The sequence below is a fragment of the Pteropus medius genome, unplaced genomic scaffold (assembly GCF_902729225.1).
Source record: "Pteropus medius unplaced genomic scaffold, Ma_sr-lr_union100, whole genome shotgun sequence".
Lineage (NCBI taxonomy): Eukaryota > Metazoa > Chordata > Mammalia > Chiroptera > Pteropodidae > Pteropus > Pteropus medius.
In genome coordinates this window covers 3,310,283-3,328,530 of record NW_024346062.1, presented here as the reverse complement: position 1 = coordinate 3,328,530, position 18,248 = coordinate 3,310,283, and the positions used below count along the sequence as shown (strand labels likewise).

Here is an 18,248-nt window from a genome sequence, read left to right as displayed (position 1 = left end):
TGCACTGAATATTTTTGATGTAGATGAAACAGCCTTATGTTAGAAGATGCCATCTAGGATTTTCATAGCTACAGAGGAGAAATCAGTGCCTGGCTTCAAAGCTTCAAAGGACAGGCTGACCCTTGTTAGAGGCTAATGCAGCTGGTGCCTTTAAGTTGAAGCCAATGCTCATTTCCATTCAGAAAGTCTTAGGGCCCTTAAGAATTATCCTAAATCTACTCTACTTGTGCTCTTTAAGTGGAAAAACAAAGGCTAGATAAGAGCACATCTGTTTACAACATGGTTTACTGAAATGTTAAGGCCACTGTTGAGACATACTGCTCAGAAAAAAATATTCCTTTCAAAATATTACTACTCATTGACAGTGTACTTGGTCACCCAAGAGCTCGAATGGAGATGTACAACAAGATTAATGTTTTCATGCCTACTAACACATCTATTCTGCAGCCCTTGGATCAAGGAGTAATTTCAAATTTCACATCTTATTATTTAAGGAATAATTTTGTAAAGCTAGAGTTGCCATAGATAGTGATTCCTCTGATGGATCCGCGCAAAGTAAATTGAAAACCTTTTGGAAAGGATTCACCATTCTAGATGCCATTAAGAATGTTTGCGATTCATGAGAAGAGGTCAAAATGTCAACATTAATAGGAGTTTGAAAGAAGTTGATTCCAACTCTCATGGATGACTTTGAGGGGTTCAAGACGTCAGTGGAGGAAATAACTGCAAATGTGGTAGAAATAACAAGAGAACTAGAATTATAAGTGGAGCCTGAAGATGTGACTGAATTACTACAATTTCATGATAAAACTTTAACGGACCAGGAATTGGTTCTTATAGATGAGCAAAGAAAGTGACTTCTTTAGATGGAAACTACTTCTGGTGTAGACTGTTGAAATGACAACAAAGGATTAGAATATCACATAAACTGATTTGGTAAAGCAATAACAGAGTTTGAGAGGATAGACTCCAATTTTGAAAGAAGTTCTGCTATAGGTTAAACACTGTTAAACAGCATTGAATGCTACAGAGGAATCATTCATGAAAGGACGAGTCACTTGCTGTGGCAAACTTCACTGCTGTCTTATTTTAAGAACTTGCTACAGTCACCCCAGCCTTCAGCAGTTACCACCCTGATTAGTCGTCAGCAGCCATCAGCATCAAGGCAAGACCATGTAACAGCAAAATGATTATGACTCACTTAAAGCTCAGATGATAGTAGTATTTTTTTTTAGCAATAACAAATTAAGTAACAAATTAAGTAACCAATTAAGATATGTACATTGTGATTTTTTATATATAATGCTATTGCACACTTAATAGACTACAGTATAGTATGAACATACTTTTATTTGCACTGGGAAACCAAAAAATTCATGTGACTCACTTTATTGCTGTGGTCCAGAATCAAACCCATGATATCTTGAGGTATGCCTGTAGATAATCCTTTCATGCTATTATCTTTTCCTTAAAAATCTCCTTTTTTCCTGCTTATCCTATATTTCCCTTAATACCTAGCTTAAGTGCCATTTCCTCTGTTAAAGTGCTTTTGTCAAGTCTCTTACAATTGTCTCTTCCTATTCTGAATTCTTGATGTTTTTATTGTCTGTGCACCCATCATATGCTACTTTTTGTTACTGATCTTATTTTTAATTACATATTTCATGCTATTAACAAGTCTGAAAATTACCTGAGGGTAAGATTTGTATCTTTGTTTCGTTTTCGTCTAAGACTCAGAAAAATACTAGGAACTTATTAACTGTTGATGATGATGAGCATAACTTTATTTGTAAAGTCTGTCAGGATGTTAAAAAATAGTTTTTGTTTCTAACATTAGATATTTAGAATTACCTTTATGCTACTAATTTGTTAAACTCTTTCTTGCTGTCAAGACATATTTTCTGACCATATTGCTGCAAATTTTACTTTAGTGGGTCCTAAGTTAATGATGTTTCATTGGTTCTCAGTACTTTACACAAAATAGATGCTTACGAGTTGTCTAATAAAGAGATGAATAAATGGCCTGAAAGAGCAAATACTGTAAATGTTTAAATATTTCACACTACCACTAGGAAATACATTAAGCCCGGGGGGCGGGGGGAACCCCTGTGATTCTGATTATTTTATATGGAACTTAAAAAAAAATAGCTCCAAATAATGATTTAAAAAATAATGACCATGCATTTATACCCTCTGAAAATCAGAGGCAAACAATTATCCTGTGTCTTTCCTGAGTTGAGGTTTTCCTTATGATACCTGCCTACGTTCCTTCAGTGGTATTAAGAGTTCTGGATCCTTGCGTTTATAGGTGTGTTCTTCTGAAGCATTTCTTGTCTGTTCTGCCTGTGCCCTAAGGAGTATAGATTAGAGACATTGCTAGAATTTGTTATGAGGAAAAACTCTTCCAGAATTGCTCTAGGGAAAGTGGAAAATGGATTATAAGCACTAGCCTCACTTAATGGTGCATATTAATGTGGATACTTTAAATATGACAATAATGAGGTAGGCCCAACTAAAGACATCACCAAAAGTTATTATGCTAGATGATCATAGGAATTTGGCTGTGGTTAAGGAAATGGAACGGGAAACATTAAAAAAGAAGTTGCAAGAAGTAGTAGGGAATGTAACGTGAGTGGGAAAGGAAAGCAGATGTAAAGCAGAAGAAATCTAAATGCCAAAATGGGATGTGTAAAGATAGGGAAAGAAAATGGGAAGAATTAAGAAAAATAAGAGTGATAAAGCCAGGAAGAAGTTCTGAATAAGTTATTTTTTTGTGCTTAGTAGTCAGAAGAAATACATTAGACTACTTTTAAGCATTTTCCACTCATCTTATTTTTTTGGGATATGTAGTTTGCATTATTTAGAAAGATGTCTTCTTGGTTATAGTATATTGAAATACTTTATTATTAGAGTAAACTATTACTGTTCATCTGTACCTGAGGAAAATGTTACATTATAGATAATTTACAATAAGCTTGGAGGAGAAGATACAAACTCATGACTAAGTTTAAAAATAATTTTTCTCATTATAGAAAATTTGCAAAATATAGAACAATATAGAGAAGGAAGAAGCTCCATTATTTATTGTAATCACCATTCATATATATATATATATATATATATATACATACATATATATGTGCATATGCATGTGTGTGTGTGTGTGTGTGTGTGTGTGTATGTATGTATGTATGTATTTAAAGAGCAGTTTTAGGTTCATAGCAAAATTGAGTGGAAGGTACAGAGTTCCCAGATACCCCCTACCCCCACACATACATAGACCCCTCTATTATCCACATTCCCCACCAGAGTGGTACAGTTATTACAATTGATGAACCTACATTGATACATTATCACCCAAAGTCCATTGTTTACATTAGGGTTCACTGTTGTACATTCTATGAGTTTAGGTAAATGTATGACATGTATTCACATTGTAATATCAGAGTAATTTTATTGCTCTAAAAATCCTCTGTGCTCCACCTATTCATCCCTCCTAACTCCCCACCGCTGCCCTACTCCTGGCAACCACTGATCCTTTACTGTATGTCTTGCCTTTTCCAGTATGTCATATAGTTAGAATCATTCAGTCTTGTCAGATTAGCTTCTCTTAATAATATGCATTTAAGGTTGTTCCATGTCTTGTCATGGCTTGATAGCTCTTTGGTTTTAATGCTGAATAATATTCCATTATCTGAATATACCAGTTTATCCATTTACCTGCTGAAAGACATCTTGGTTGCTTCTAAGTTTTGGCCATTATGGATAAAACTATTATAAACATCCACGTGCAGGGTTTTGTGTGGACATAGTTTTCAGTTACTTTGGGTAAATACCAACAAGCATGATTTCTGGATTTTATGGTAAGAGTATGTTTAGCTTTGTAAAACACTGCCAAACTGTCTTCCAAAGTGGCTGTACCCTTTTGCATTCTCACCAGCAATGAGAGTTTCTGTTGCTCCACATCCTCACCAGCATTTGGTGTTGTCAGCGTTCATTGTAATTATTTAAAATTGTATTCTGTGTACTTCCATTATTTTATGCTTTTTGTGTACACACATATGCAAATGGTGTACTATAATGAATTCCATAGACTTGGACTTATAAGTTATTTCCATTTTTTTTTTTGCTATTAGAAAAACTGTCATGAAAATCCTTATATAAATCTCTTTGTATATTTTACCTTCAGAATAAATTCCAGAGGTGAGGTTGTACTATCAATGGTGTGTGGTGTATATATATATATATATATATATATATATATATATTTTTTTTTTTTTTTTTTTTTTTTTTTAAGTTTCAAAATTCTTATTTAAGATCACTTTTTATTTAGCTAAAATTACTCCTGTTACTCCTTTGGGAAATAATTTGCAATTATAATTTTCTTTTCTACCTTTAAATTTCCTGTACAAATGTTGAGAACCTTGAATAAATATAACATAAAGGTTAATAAGACTTTCATTAAAGATACTATTTTCAAATGGACATGCCAAGATTCTCCTGTAAAAAGATTTAATGTCATTTGACTTATTAGTTTATTAAACCCTTATGCTTTATTTGCCTGTTTTCTGGTAGAAGTGCTTTTATGCAATTAAGTGGAGGAAAGGATATTTAAGTAATGAACTGGTTAAAAATAACTGAAATTGAATAATAAGATATGTGATATTAATTGTTTATGAACTAGAATGTAAATTTAACATGGTTAATTCCAAAAGTAAATATGTCACTTTACCATTATGCTTAGTTTTCCTCCTTTTTTTAAAAAAAGAAAAATTTGCTTTAGTTGAAGATAATTAGGCTGGATAAAATCTCATATCCTAATCATTTTTAAGTGACTTAAGAATATTTAGTCAGAGTTATTGTGCTTTTGCTATTCATATGTGAATGCAGGAAGAAATAATAATTCTGTTATAAAACTGATAGAAAATTTGTTGGAAAAATAGTTTTTAACTTCTGTGTAACTTCTGTCTTTAGTCTGAATCTGTAGGGTAGTGGAGAATTGATGCATTGTGTTTTTGGATTTGCATTTAACTCTTAGGAAATTTCTATCAATGGTAGTTATATCTTAGTTAAATCAGGATACCCACTGTGTCTTCCCAGCCCTATGTGAGCCCTTTGCCTGACCTGGTGGAGTTTCACCCTATACACGTACAAAGGGACTCCTATGCAGATAGTTGGAGCATTTTTTCTGTGTAGCTTCCTCCACCCACAAATTCAAGCTGCCTTAACTTTCCCCGGATTTGGTCTCTTGATCTCCTTAACTCCAGAGACCATTGTCCTGTAATTACGTTTCTCCCTCACCACGCAGTGTTCCAGAATGTGCCTTGTGGCAGAAAACTAGGATGATGATAGGACTCAATATAGTTTGTTTCCCCTTTCTCAGGTAGTACAGGCCCGCACTGCCTGTTGCCCAGTGTCTGAAACAGTTGTTACATATATTATATTCAGTTTTCTTGTTGTTTATAGCCAGATGGCAAGTTCAGCCCCACTTATGCCTCCACCTCTGGCATAGCTTAAGTGAAAGTCTGTTAATGTTGATGTTAAAACATTGAAATAAAATATGAGAAGTCCTCATACTTTATTTAATCAGTTAAGTATTAAGAAGCTACTACTGTTCTGGGTGGATGGATATAAAGGAAAATCTACTCTCTGTAAGGTTAATACAAACAGAAAGTAAAGACTAAGACTTTAACTGTGTATATCATAATTCCATAGGCAAATGGGAGTCTGAGTATGAAGTATAGTCTTTGAGGTGGATTGAAGTGGAGTAAGTGATTGAAGTGGAGTAAGTATAGTCCAGTGTACCCAGTACTATATTTCCAGTGTATACAGCTTAGCTAGAAGATTGGATGGAAAATTTTACTGAATTCTATGAATAACTATATTTCTACAAACTGTTGATTAGTTTTTTTTATTAATTCTCATTTTTTTAATATCTTAGTCCTTTTTATCTCCCCAAAATTGATAGTAGTTATTTTAATTGTGAACTTGTCTGTCGGTATAAGGCAAATACTTCTATTTCTAAGCATATCAAATCATTTAATTCGATTTCATACTGATAACATTATTCATCTATAATATTTAGGACAACAGTGAAACATTAGCAAAATAGTATTGTTTCATGACCAGTTATTCATCTAACTGTTAAAAAAAATTTCATTCCTATCCCTGTCTATCTTAACTGACGCAATTATCCCTGCCCTAGAATATTTAATGTCCAGTTTAGTATCTTCAATATTGTGTGTATATCAGGTATCTATTTCTCTAAAACTAATATTGAGAATATACTAAAATTAAATGTTTTCAGTGTGTTTAGAACACAGGCTGGGTATTAGTAGTATTATGCTGTTGCAGAGACACATTTTTGACACTCTGTATCTGGTTTTTAGCTTTACTTTTCATGAAGAACTTTAAAGACAGTGTCAGAAACAGATTTCTAATTTTTTTACACCTCCTTAGCACCAGGTTGTAAGCTCTGTTGAAAATTTGATCAGGCTGATCTAGTTTCACTGCTAATAACTACCTACAGTTTTATAAGCAGCCTCTCAGTGGCTGCCAAAAGCTCCTTGCTACTTGTTAGCTAGCTGTGATCCAGCTAACTATTGGCGTTTTATCACCAAAGAGTTACATTTGGACACTGAGGAGTCAACACTGAAATTACACAGTGGCTCAGGAATAAGAGAGATCTCTTTCCTAGAGCCAACATGACTCTTAAAGACCATTAGGAGAACTTAATCTGTTCTAAGTTGTCTATATCTGAGGTTTCTCTGGTCACTGACATTAGGATTTAAGGACAAAAAGTGGGGAGTGGATTTTGGATGCAGGATTTTAGGTACGTACTACTCACCAGTAGTAAATGGAAATGGCTAGACAGACCATTCTTTCTAAAAGTCTCCTAGCCCTCTACCATCTTTTTATTGTTCATTCCCTAATCTTGAGTTAAAGAGAGAAAGAGAGGTTAGTGTCTTTTGAGGATTTGTGTTGTTTAAGATAACAGCTAAAACAACAAAAATCTATCACCCACAACTGAATGGACTAATGTATTTTTTAAAACTTGCCCTCTTTCTGTAGGGATTAGGAGTCATTGTGAAGAAACTGTTTTGGCAATGTCTATGTTAAACAGTATAGTTTTAGATTGAAAGTCCGAATCTTAAGGATAGTGAGAGGATACTAATGGTTATCTAAAATAAGGGATATCTTACACTTGTCCTTTGAATGCCTAGATTAGAAGAAACAAAAGGATTCTGTAAGTGCTTTATGCCTGATCTAAGAGAGTCATTCATTCATTAAAAAATATCTATTGGGTACTTAGTATTTCAGGTGCTGGAGATATAAACAAGAGTGATAAAGTGGATTATAATAGTTTAATTTCAAGAGAAATTAGGAACAGCTGTTTTTTATTATCTTACCCTGTCTTCCCTCCACCTTTGCAATTTTAAAATTGCAAATGGGAGTCTATTAATTGGAAGGCTTTATGTTTATTTGAATATTTTTTTCTTTTTCCTTGATAAATATAAGAAGATGGCAAAATGTTAACAAAATCAGTTTTCATCACTGAAGTTTAGGATGGATGTATGTTTTCCCATATTGAATAGCTACTTTCTCTTGCTTTTCAATTTCAATACTACGTCTTCTTGTAATATTAAAAAGATAGCTTACCTCATAGATACAGAGAACAGACTGGTGGTTGCCAGAGGTGGAGGTGGAGGGGTGTGTGTGTGGGGCGGGGGAGGGGTTTGATATAGGTGAAGGGAATCACAAGTTAAAAACTTCCAGTTACAAAATAATAGGTCACAGGGATGTGATGTACAGCATGGTGACTGTAGTTAACACTGTATTGCATATTTGAAAGTTGCTAAGAAAGTACATCTTAAGCTCTCATTACAAGAATACAAATATTCTGTAACCATATATGGTGATAGATGTTAACTAGATGTATTGTAATGATCATTTCACAATATATATGAATACTGAATCATGTGGTCCACTTGAAACTAATATAATGTTGTATGTCAATATACCACAATTTAAAAAAGAGATAGCTTGCAAAAGACAGGTTCTTTAATAGGTAATGGACAGATCTAAGTGTGAAAACTAGATCCAGAATCTTACGGTCAGGCTGACAGACATGGCCATTTATTGGTAACTGGACTTTTATTATATAGATACATACCTAAGGATATTTATGCATAGTTCATAACTCTGTATACCTCACAGGAATATTGTGAGGCATAATTACATCTTATTCACAAGTGGCACACATTATAGTACATATTCCTGAAAAGTTTTAAAAATATTAAATCATATGTTATTATAACTAGCATGTGTAATGTAAAGGAAATTCGATGAACCTTGTTCACAAGATTAAAAAATCCGTCATATGATATTAACAGTCATATCTGCTGTAAATATTCTGTAGATTCAGATTTTAAAAATTAGGCCATTTTTATTACCTAATTCTTGTGAAATAAGACTTGTTTTATATAAATGTATTATACACACACACATAGATACTGACATATATATATGTATGTAGAAATAGGGTTAGGAATTAGCTGTGAACTATAGGTAGTATTCACCCTTTATTTATGTGTATCTTGGAAAACTTGTATGCAAATTAACAATACTGTCTTCGAAAACATCTATTTTAATATCTTGCCCATAGTTCCTTATTTGCTACCATTTCTTTCAGAGGAAGGATAGCTAGATTATAGAAAGAATTGAATGAAGTAAGATCTTTACCCTTTTCCCAGAATGTAAAGTCCCTTAATTTACAAGGATAGTTGAGAATTTACGGTTATTAGCCTCTTAAGTGACAATATCTGTGGTAGATGCCTTATTAATTAAATACTTAATCTATCCTAGTACTGTTAGATGACACCTATTCACCAGCTTGTAAATGTGAATGATAATATTTATGTTTTTGTAATTTTGTCATTTTCACCAGATAATTTTGAAATAACTTTAGTCGGTGGTATGGTTAATGACATTTCTTCACATTTTAAAGTTCAAGAATTAGGCAGAAAGAAATCACTTAAGTGCTTATTGAATGAGGATAGAATATCTAAATTCTGAATTATATTTTTTAAGCATGAAATTAGCATATAAAATATTTTACTAAAAGAGCCAGTTTCCTTTTAATTATTTTGTAATTGTTCATATTCTTTGGTTAAAAATCTTTGTACATTAGTCATTTCTATATTTAGGATAATTTTTTTTTAGATTAGATTCCCAGTAATGGAATTATTGGATCAAGATGGGTGAAAATTTTTTTCAAAGTTCTTGATGTATACTAATTGCCAAATTAGTTTTGAAAAGACTTATACCATTTATTGCCATTAGCAGTGTTTGCATATCCATTTCCTTATACATTATGTATTTTTAGGTGAGAATTAAAATCCCATTCTTTCTTTAATGTGTTTCTATAATTCCTAGTGATGTTTAACATTTTCCTTGTTTTTAAAATTAGTTGTGATGTTTGTTTTTATCTCTGCCCATTTATCTATAAGGATTTAGTATTTTTCTTTTCATATTAGTTATTTCTATATTTAAACATCAAAAGTGTCAAATGTCTCTCCCTCACCTCCCCTCCAGCAAAGCAAAACAAAACAAAACAAAACAACAAAACCTGACTAAAATTAAGTCAGATAGTAAACTGGGAAAAAGTGTTTGCAGAAAATATATCAGAGGTTTAATATTGCTGAATATCTTAGATTTTTGCATAGTATGCATGACAAAGTTTCATCTTCTACTGGAGGCACAAAGCTACCATTATGATGGTTAATTAGAGGACAGTGCCATAACAAGAGCTGCCCTTAGGCTCCTGCAGGAGGCACAGGATGTTTGCCCCAACTCTAACTAGGCCATACTGGTTCTATTGCTTTATTTAGTTTTTCTGCCCCATCATTACTTGTTGGACTTCATCTGTTACTGATTATCATTATTAATGTTTCTACCAGTTGAATAGATAAAATGTACTTCATCAAAAATAGTTATATTTCTTTAAGGATCTTAAAAAGGAAAAAGAAAATGTTAATATGATAATATATACAGGTTAAAGCATTGTGTATTTAATATTTATCTTTAAATTTTCACTGTTTGGTAGAAATCAGACCTAAATAAAATGTTGTCATCATGTGTTTAATGATCTCGTGTCACTGGGTAAGGGATCATGCTGTGATTTATTTACCTGCATGGATGGACAAATTTCATCCCCTACTCCCCAAGAAACCATTTGTGTTAAAACAGTATCTTTTATTGCAGGGTTCCCCCACCACCACCACCACCGCCCCAGAACCTTCTGGAGATCTTATTCTGGCCCTAATGCCTCTATTGTGGGGAGCAAATGGGAAATATACAATGTCTGTAACAGAAGGTAGAGCAAATACTTTTGTTATTGCTGTAGCTCCTCTTGGTTTCTCAGGAGTGGGAAGGAGGATACGAACGGAATGGCAAATGCAGGAGAGATTGTGGCATTAGACTCTATACATGACTTGGTAACATATTACTGGCTGTGAGAGAATGAGCTGAAATTATGAGTTGTTACTATTTATTGTACTCTTAAGACTTTCAACATCACTCAGGGAAAGTAGCATTCTTCCCATTTTACAAATGAGGAAACTTGAGACTCAGAAATAGTGTTTCATTCAAGGTGAGCACAGGTACTGTAAGGAGATGGAGGAGGTATATTTAACTTTGGATGTGGTCGATTTAGGAGAGAAATATCTTGTTAGAAACTTCAAACAGTAATTTGGAGAAGCAAGTTTGAAGCTTGGTAGAGAGGATAGGGCTAAAGAGATAGGTTCAGAGAATCCTACATACACAGGTCATTGTTAAAATATTGGAGATTTGTTGGTGATGTGTTACGGAGGCATCATGGCAGTAGAGTTAATTAACTGTTCACCCATGCAGTGCTACCACTCTTTCTAGAGCACAGATCCTGATTGCCTGGGAAGCATTAATTTTGTTTAAGGAAGGTTACAGAATGTGGATCTATAAGGTGGTATCATAGCTGGATTTTTCTTATCCGTATCCCACTTTATCACACTGTGGGGAATGATGTGCTATTACAGATTCTAAGGGTAGGAGGACAGGCATACCCTTTGGAAGATGCTTCCAAATCTCTGGTTATGTAGTTTGAAATCCTTTCCTCCAAATGATTCTGTGTCCCTACCAATACATTTTTTTTTAGAATCATTGTCTTAGACCCACAGAAAGAATGGAGATTGTTGCTTTTAATTCTACTATTAAAGAGATACCCTTTTTGTTACCTAATTAATTGGGGAAAACATAGAAGAAATATATGAGCCCCTTTAATAGTTGTAAAGAAGAGATTACAAGGAAGTGATTTGCTTAACTTTAAGGAATGATGTTTATTGCAAGAACATAGCAACAGTTGTGTTCTGGCCTTTACTGCACTGGAGTCTGTTTTCTTCCTGGCAGGCCCTCCACAGTGCCTCCGCTATACTCTGCCTCTCACTTCCAACTTCCCCGCGCTTGGTGGGACATCCTTATTGTTCAGCCTTTGAGTTAGGCCTGGAATTCTTATCTAGCCTGCACCACTGATTTGGCTTTAGGCCCAAGATTTTACAAGCTACAGGGAAGTACCTGAGGCTGTGTTTCTTCTGAGGTAGGCAGTAGGGCGACACTGCCACTGGCAGGCGGTTTTGAAGCTTCACAGTCTCTCCAGGAAAAATAGACAAATATTCTGCTTTTTCAAGATGAAATTTGCCATCATGGTCAGTGAATCATGCGAAAGGATTGGGAGTGGTTAGCGGAGGGACAGGGTGTGTGGGATATGTGTATTTGAAGAATGCGTGATTAGAATCACCAGTAGGATTTATTTTTTTGTTTGAAACTATAGGAGTATTCCAATTCCTGTATCCCATATGTTGTAGTATGGGGATGAGCCACACTTCCACAGGGACATCCTGCTACCAAAAGGAGCATTTCATATTCCTCACATGCATTAATTAGGGTAGGAAAAGAGTTGAGAAGCACAAACCTAGGTAGTGCCATTCAACTTGAGGTTAGGAGATATTTCTAAATTACATACATAGACTCACTGTCAATAGCATGCTTTTCACCTATGAGAAACTTCAACAAATGTCTTCTCTCCCATGCTGTTTAATATAATTCTCAGAATAATTCTCATTTTAAGTGTTTGGCACTTTAGGAATGGGGAAAGAATCAAATGGACAGAGTAACTAGATTTGTGCAGACTTTCTCTTTTCATGATAAATGCATATGTTTTCATGAAAACAAAGAAAATATTCATTTTTGCAAATAACATCAATCTTTAACAATCAAAAATTCACTTGGCAAGAGAAGCTGTGTAGCTATACAGAATTGTGGTTATTGTTACATTGTTTTGTTTACTGTAAACCTGGCTCAATATTGGTAAATATAGTGTAGCAAAAACTGAACCGTTGTGAGCTATCTGGGCATTGGTCCAAGATATCATTAAAAATACTGCCTCAGACTAATTTGGGTTTATGAATACTATTTGTTAACAGCTCAACTGAAATTGAGCCACATGGTGTAGGCTTAAAAATTCTGAATCCATAAGATAATGAGAGTAGTATAAGTATATACTGGGTACTTAATATTCTGTATATGACTGATAAATTTGTTATTTTGTGTTGACCTTTAAATTGTAAGCACCCAAATGCTTGATATGATCTGATGTCTTTATAGCTTGCTTAATATTGTGATTTGCTGTTAATTTGAATGCCTTATACAGTAAAATATTGTTAGTTTAACAATCAAACCTAAAGAATAAGGAGAGATATTAAAATGGACATTCAACACCTGTTTTAACATATGGATATGCAAACAGCTAAAGTTTACATTAACATTCACCAGAGAGATTGAAGGACATAAAGTTGTTGGAAAGGTCCAATAACTTATTTTACTAATAATGAAAGGTAATAATTGTACCTTAAAATAGGTTAAAAGGATTATTGTTTGGTTATAAATTATTAATTGTATTATGTATAACAAAGGAAATGAGGTTACGGTGAGATGATCCAAGACAAAATCTGTATTTAGATGTTTCTTACCAAGAAAATAAGTATTTGTCTTTTTCTTTGTGTGCTATTTTAATTAGTTTAAATTATTTCTCTCTCTCTCTCTCTATAGATAGATATATATAGGTAGTAGTATGGGGATGCGCCATATATATGCACTATGCACACACACACACACTCACACTCACATTTGAAAGGATATGGGAAGAGTTGATATTCTGTCACTGTTAAGTGAATAAAATATTTTTGTAATGTAAAGGTATGTATATTATTTAAAGAATTAGCTTTAAATATTCCTCTTCTCAATAAATATTTTATTCATTTTCCAGGTTAGCACTCTACGTATATGAATATCTGCTCCATGTAGGAGCTCAGAAATCGGCCCAAACATTTTTATCAGAGGTATGTTTTAAGTATTTTCTGCATTGTATTTTGATATCTTATATATAAGCAAATGAAAAATATACTGTAACAATTATTTAAAAGAAATCGAATTTTTTGTATATTATATAGCAAATGCTCAGTTATCAGTATCCATAATATAGTCTTTTTGTAAATTATTTGTAAGCATTTTTAGTATTCCAGAATGCCACTTCTGTGCCAATAACCTCCTATTGAACTTTCCAGCCGTTTTTCCTCCTTAGAAGTGGAAGCTAATATTAGCTTTGACAACAGTATTCAAGAAAGCAAATTTGCTTTAAAAAAAAGACAAACACTACCATGTCTCTAGTTTCAGCAATATTCTATTTTGGCATTATTCACAGTTTTGGAAAATATGCTTTTTATTTAGTAATAGTGACGATTTCAGTTAGAAAACATTTTAATAATCTTACTTTAAGTTCTTGTTTGTCTTCCTGTTTTTCTCCTTCACGTATATTTAAACTTTAAATTTGAACTTTCTCACAATGGTACTTTTTCTTCTCCAATTTAAATAATGAGGTTGAGTAAGATTTTATTTAGTTCTGTTACATGCCAGGCATTTAATGTGCCAGGGTGTTTTATATGTATTATCTCTGATTCTTATAATAAATTAGCAAGGTAGATGGTATTATTCCTGTTATACTGATGAGAACAACAGGACTCACAGAGGTTATATAACTGGCTCATGGTCGCAGAGCTTAGTGAATTATGGAATTAGAATTCAAACTTAGGTCTACGTTAATTTCAAACCCCCTGCTTTTCTCTCTATATCTCTGCTATCTGTGACAATAGCCACTCATTTGTGGCTCATGTTTATGTTTCTATGAGACAGTGCTGCTCAAAATCATGTTGTCTGGAGTGATCTCACTAGTTTGGCCCATCCCTGATCTGGGACACAATAGGCAACTTCTTGACCAAAGTACCCTTCTTGAGATTCACTTGCTCCCCAAACAAACACACAAATAAACAAACACACATAGTCCCCACATCTTGTATCAATTAATTAGTATATGCGAACTATTAGGCCCTATTTGCAATTAAAGGTTGAGAGATTTGCTCAAAACACATGCCAATTGGTTTACCATAGATGTAATGTATTCAGTATAATAAAAATTTCAAACTTAATTCAAATCAAAACAAGTTTAGTGTATTTATATCTCATTAAGTCATTAATTAGAAGACAGTTTGTGACCCTTCTAAGTCACATTCATTGTGATATTGCAGAGGAAGTTATTGAGATCTCAAGGATGCTCTTAATATTTGTATTATTAATCACTGCCAACGTATAGTGTATTTAAAAGAAACTAAAGCCAGCTTTCTAATTTTATTTTAATGCAGTTGAAAACTTGATAAAACGATGAAAGGGTTTACTAAGATCTCTTTCCTTAGATTGAGGACCATTTTGAATTGGCTTAATTTGCTGAATCCTCAGAGGTTCCCAAGACTGTATTTTCTTGCCAACATTATGAGATTTCAGATACAGTGATTATTAAACTTTATCAAAAAAGAAAACTGTTGCTAGCTTATATAAGGAAGTTCAGATAGTTGGACTCAAGTGGGTCATGTGGATTTAGCAGATAACTATGTACTGTACTAATATGACTTGAGCTCAATGGAAATGGATATACAAAATTTCTAGGGCTATTTGGTAGAAATGAAATTAATTTCAGAAGAGATTTACAAATATTTACCATGATTTATTTTCTACATCCGCATTTGGGATTCAAAACAGGATTTCTCTGAATTATCAGTCTGGTTCAATTTTGTGAAAGGATTTTGTTAAGCTGAGAACGAACTATTGTTACCAAGAAGAAACAGCTTTTCTGGGCTCTGGAGATGAGTGTATGTGATTCCCAGAACTATTCTTCACTTTGTAACTTGTCAAACTCTGAGTGGCGCTGTGAAAATACATGCTCGTTACCTAACAAATGTAAGGTTGACTATAGGGAATGACTTGGTGTCCTTAACAAATAAAATTAAGAACTAGAGTATTGCAGAGATCTGGATTTTTTTTCCCATCTTAAAATTTTCAGATTGTTTATATAATATTACTAGCCCCTATTTGCTATAAATTAGTCAATAGATTAGCCAGAAATAAATAGAAGCTTAAAAATATCTAACAGATTGCTTCTTCGGATTTTATTAGGAATGCTAAATTATTGAGCACAATAGATGCCAAAATTCTGTTCTCTCTATTTATAGTTCATCTATATGAAGAGAGAAAATAATAATTTTCTAACTGGTTTCTTGAACTTTAATTTGGAGGCAATATAATGTAGTGGAAAATAGCATAGGCTTTGGGGCCAGACTTCTGGATTTGGGTTATGTTGTACATCTTATTTACTTACTCAGTTTTCTTAATTCTAAAAAAATGATAATCATAACACTTTAAAGTTCTTCGAAGGTTTAAATGAGTTCATAGATACAAAGTGCTTAGAGGGACCTGGCATGTAGCAAGTGTTCAAAGTTAATTTTAACATTCTTAGCCGATTCTTTTCTATCTTATGCAGTTTTTTTCTTTAGAGTTACAGGTATAAATACATATCCTAATTTTATGTGTGTGCTCCAAGGGCCTGTCACTTGGATGGCCACATTCTTCCTACCCTTTGGGATTAGTTTTTCTATCAAAATGGCTCTAGCTCCAATCCCTACGGTTATAGGTTGTCTCAAGTCCTCTATGATATTTCCGGGCCTTCTTATGGGGAGAGGGGCTTGGGGTTCTTTTGCTGTAATTTCTTGCTCCTGCTAAGTATTACAGCCCCACTGCTTCTCCTGATTCTTTTCCTTTGCCTGAAGTTTTCTGTTTTGTTTATAGCCCCACGGCTCCACTAACTCATGTCTCTTGTGTATAAAAGGTTCTTACTGAAGGTTGGGAGAAAACTAAAGAATGTAAGTGTTGCACAGTACAGACAACAACATTAACTCGAATGTTAGACACAACTGTCCTTAAGTTCTTTGGTCTCCCTGCCACAGGGAATTTCTCACTAGGTGTTTGCCTGGGGGCTCTGTTTGCCTTTCATCTTGTTGGTTCCTCACAACCTCTCCCATTATCTCCCTTCCTGAAACCTCCCAGATACCAACCCCCACCTCGCCCCTGCCAAAAAAAGTACTTCTTTCTGAGAGACAATCAGCAACTTCCTAAATTCTTATCATTTTATTATGTAGAATATTAAGTATTTGTTCTCTAGTTTCTAACCATTCCTAGGGGGCCTCTGCCTTTCTGGGCCAAAAAATAAAAACAAAAATAGGAAGGATTCATCAACGAGTTTTTCTAATAAAAGATATTCCTAAGAGGACGTCTACCTTCCTTCTAAAGTAAAGAAGCACTATTAAATAATAAAACTTTCTGTGATTATGGAAATTATCTCTAATCTGTTCTATCTCATAAGTTCTCCTCTAGTCACATGTGACTCTTGAACACTTGAAAAGTGGCTATTGCAGTTAAGGAACATTACATTAAATTTAAAGAGCCACATGTGTTTAGAGGGTACCATGTTGAACAGCACAAGTTTTGGGTTATTCTCTTCAAAGTGCAGTCAGATTTTTCTTCCAGTTATACATCTCTTTGCTTTAATTTTTTGAATTGAAGTGTAAAAAATTTTTACTTTTTTTTTTTTACATTTAGTTTAGTGTGTAGATGCACTCACACTTCTATACATGGAAGATTTTTAAAAATTGTGGGAATAGTAGGTTATATCCAGACTAGAAGTCTCAGGAATTTTGCCTAAGAACAAACATATACACAGGTATGCAAGTTCTTTTTTTAACAAAAGGAACTAGCTTTATCCTTTTATGATATTATTATTATTTTTTTAATTCTCAAAAAGTAAGAAAAGATTTCGGAATACTCTGAAAAGTTTGAAGTTATGAGCTTCAAACCTACTGCTGTGCTGTTGGAGATGCTATTAAAGGGGGTCTGAATCATCCAAAGAGGTCCCGCATTAACAAGGCTAGCACCTCCAAAAAGGTGCTGCTGACATCCAGAATTGTCTCACTCTTGCTATTGCTGCTGTTGCTGCAGCAGCCAGCAACTGCTTCACTTTTGGAGCTAGGGCCAGGAAGCTTCTCTTCTTCCTCTTGCCTTTTGGTCTCCTGCTAGTGTCTCCTGATGGTAGGACTTAACAGGAAACCAGCTGGCAAGAAGCCCAGGAATGTCATTTTCAGAATCCCAGCACCAAGTGTAGAATGGAGTATAGAAGGATGGGTGTGGGGCTGAGAGATAATGACCAGTATACCTTGCCGGAAGCAAATAATGATGAAAAGTTAAGCAGATGTGTGTGTATATGTTCATGTGTGCACGTGCATATGTTTATCACTTTTTTCTTTGTTTACACTAATGTTAGTTTATTATACACATTGTTCTGTGCTTTGATTTTTTGTTTTGCTTGTTTAATTTCAACCCTTTTATATTAGTTTATGAAACTTTATAATTGCCTGTTTATGGTTATAGGGTATTTTATTCTATGAAATGTACCATAATATATTTCACCCAGCCCCCTACTGATGAACATTTCCAGTCTTTTGCAATTACAGACAACGCTTCAATGTAAGTTGTTTTATACACACACACACACATACACACACACATTTTAGACACATGACTGATTCCTAGAGAAATTACTATATCAGATAGTATATGTATTTGTAATTCGTAATTATCATTTATAAAGCATATGGCATATCTTACCCCTTATGGTATATCTATTGTTCATGATTCAATGTTTGGTTCTGCATTTATATAGAAATGCTGAAAACACTAGAACATATGATAGGGACACAGCATAATTACGAATAAGACCC

At 33.9% G+C, this 18,248-nt stretch overlaps 1 protein-coding gene across 6 annotated transcripts in view; it reads left to right on the top strand.

The window, feature by feature from the left end:
* The window catches only part of SSBP2 (single stranded DNA binding protein 2), a 245,763-nt gene that overhangs the window by 55,956 nt on the left and 171,559 nt on the right, over positions 1-18,248 (top strand). For all 6 annotated transcript variants that reach the window (XM_039874974.1, XM_039874972.1, XM_039874971.1 and 3 more), the window contains exon 2: positions 13,358-13,430. In XM_039874974.1, the coding sequence (XP_039730908.1) occupies positions 13,358-13,430 (73 nt within the window). The remainder of the gene's footprint in view (positions 1-13,357; positions 13,431-18,248) is intronic.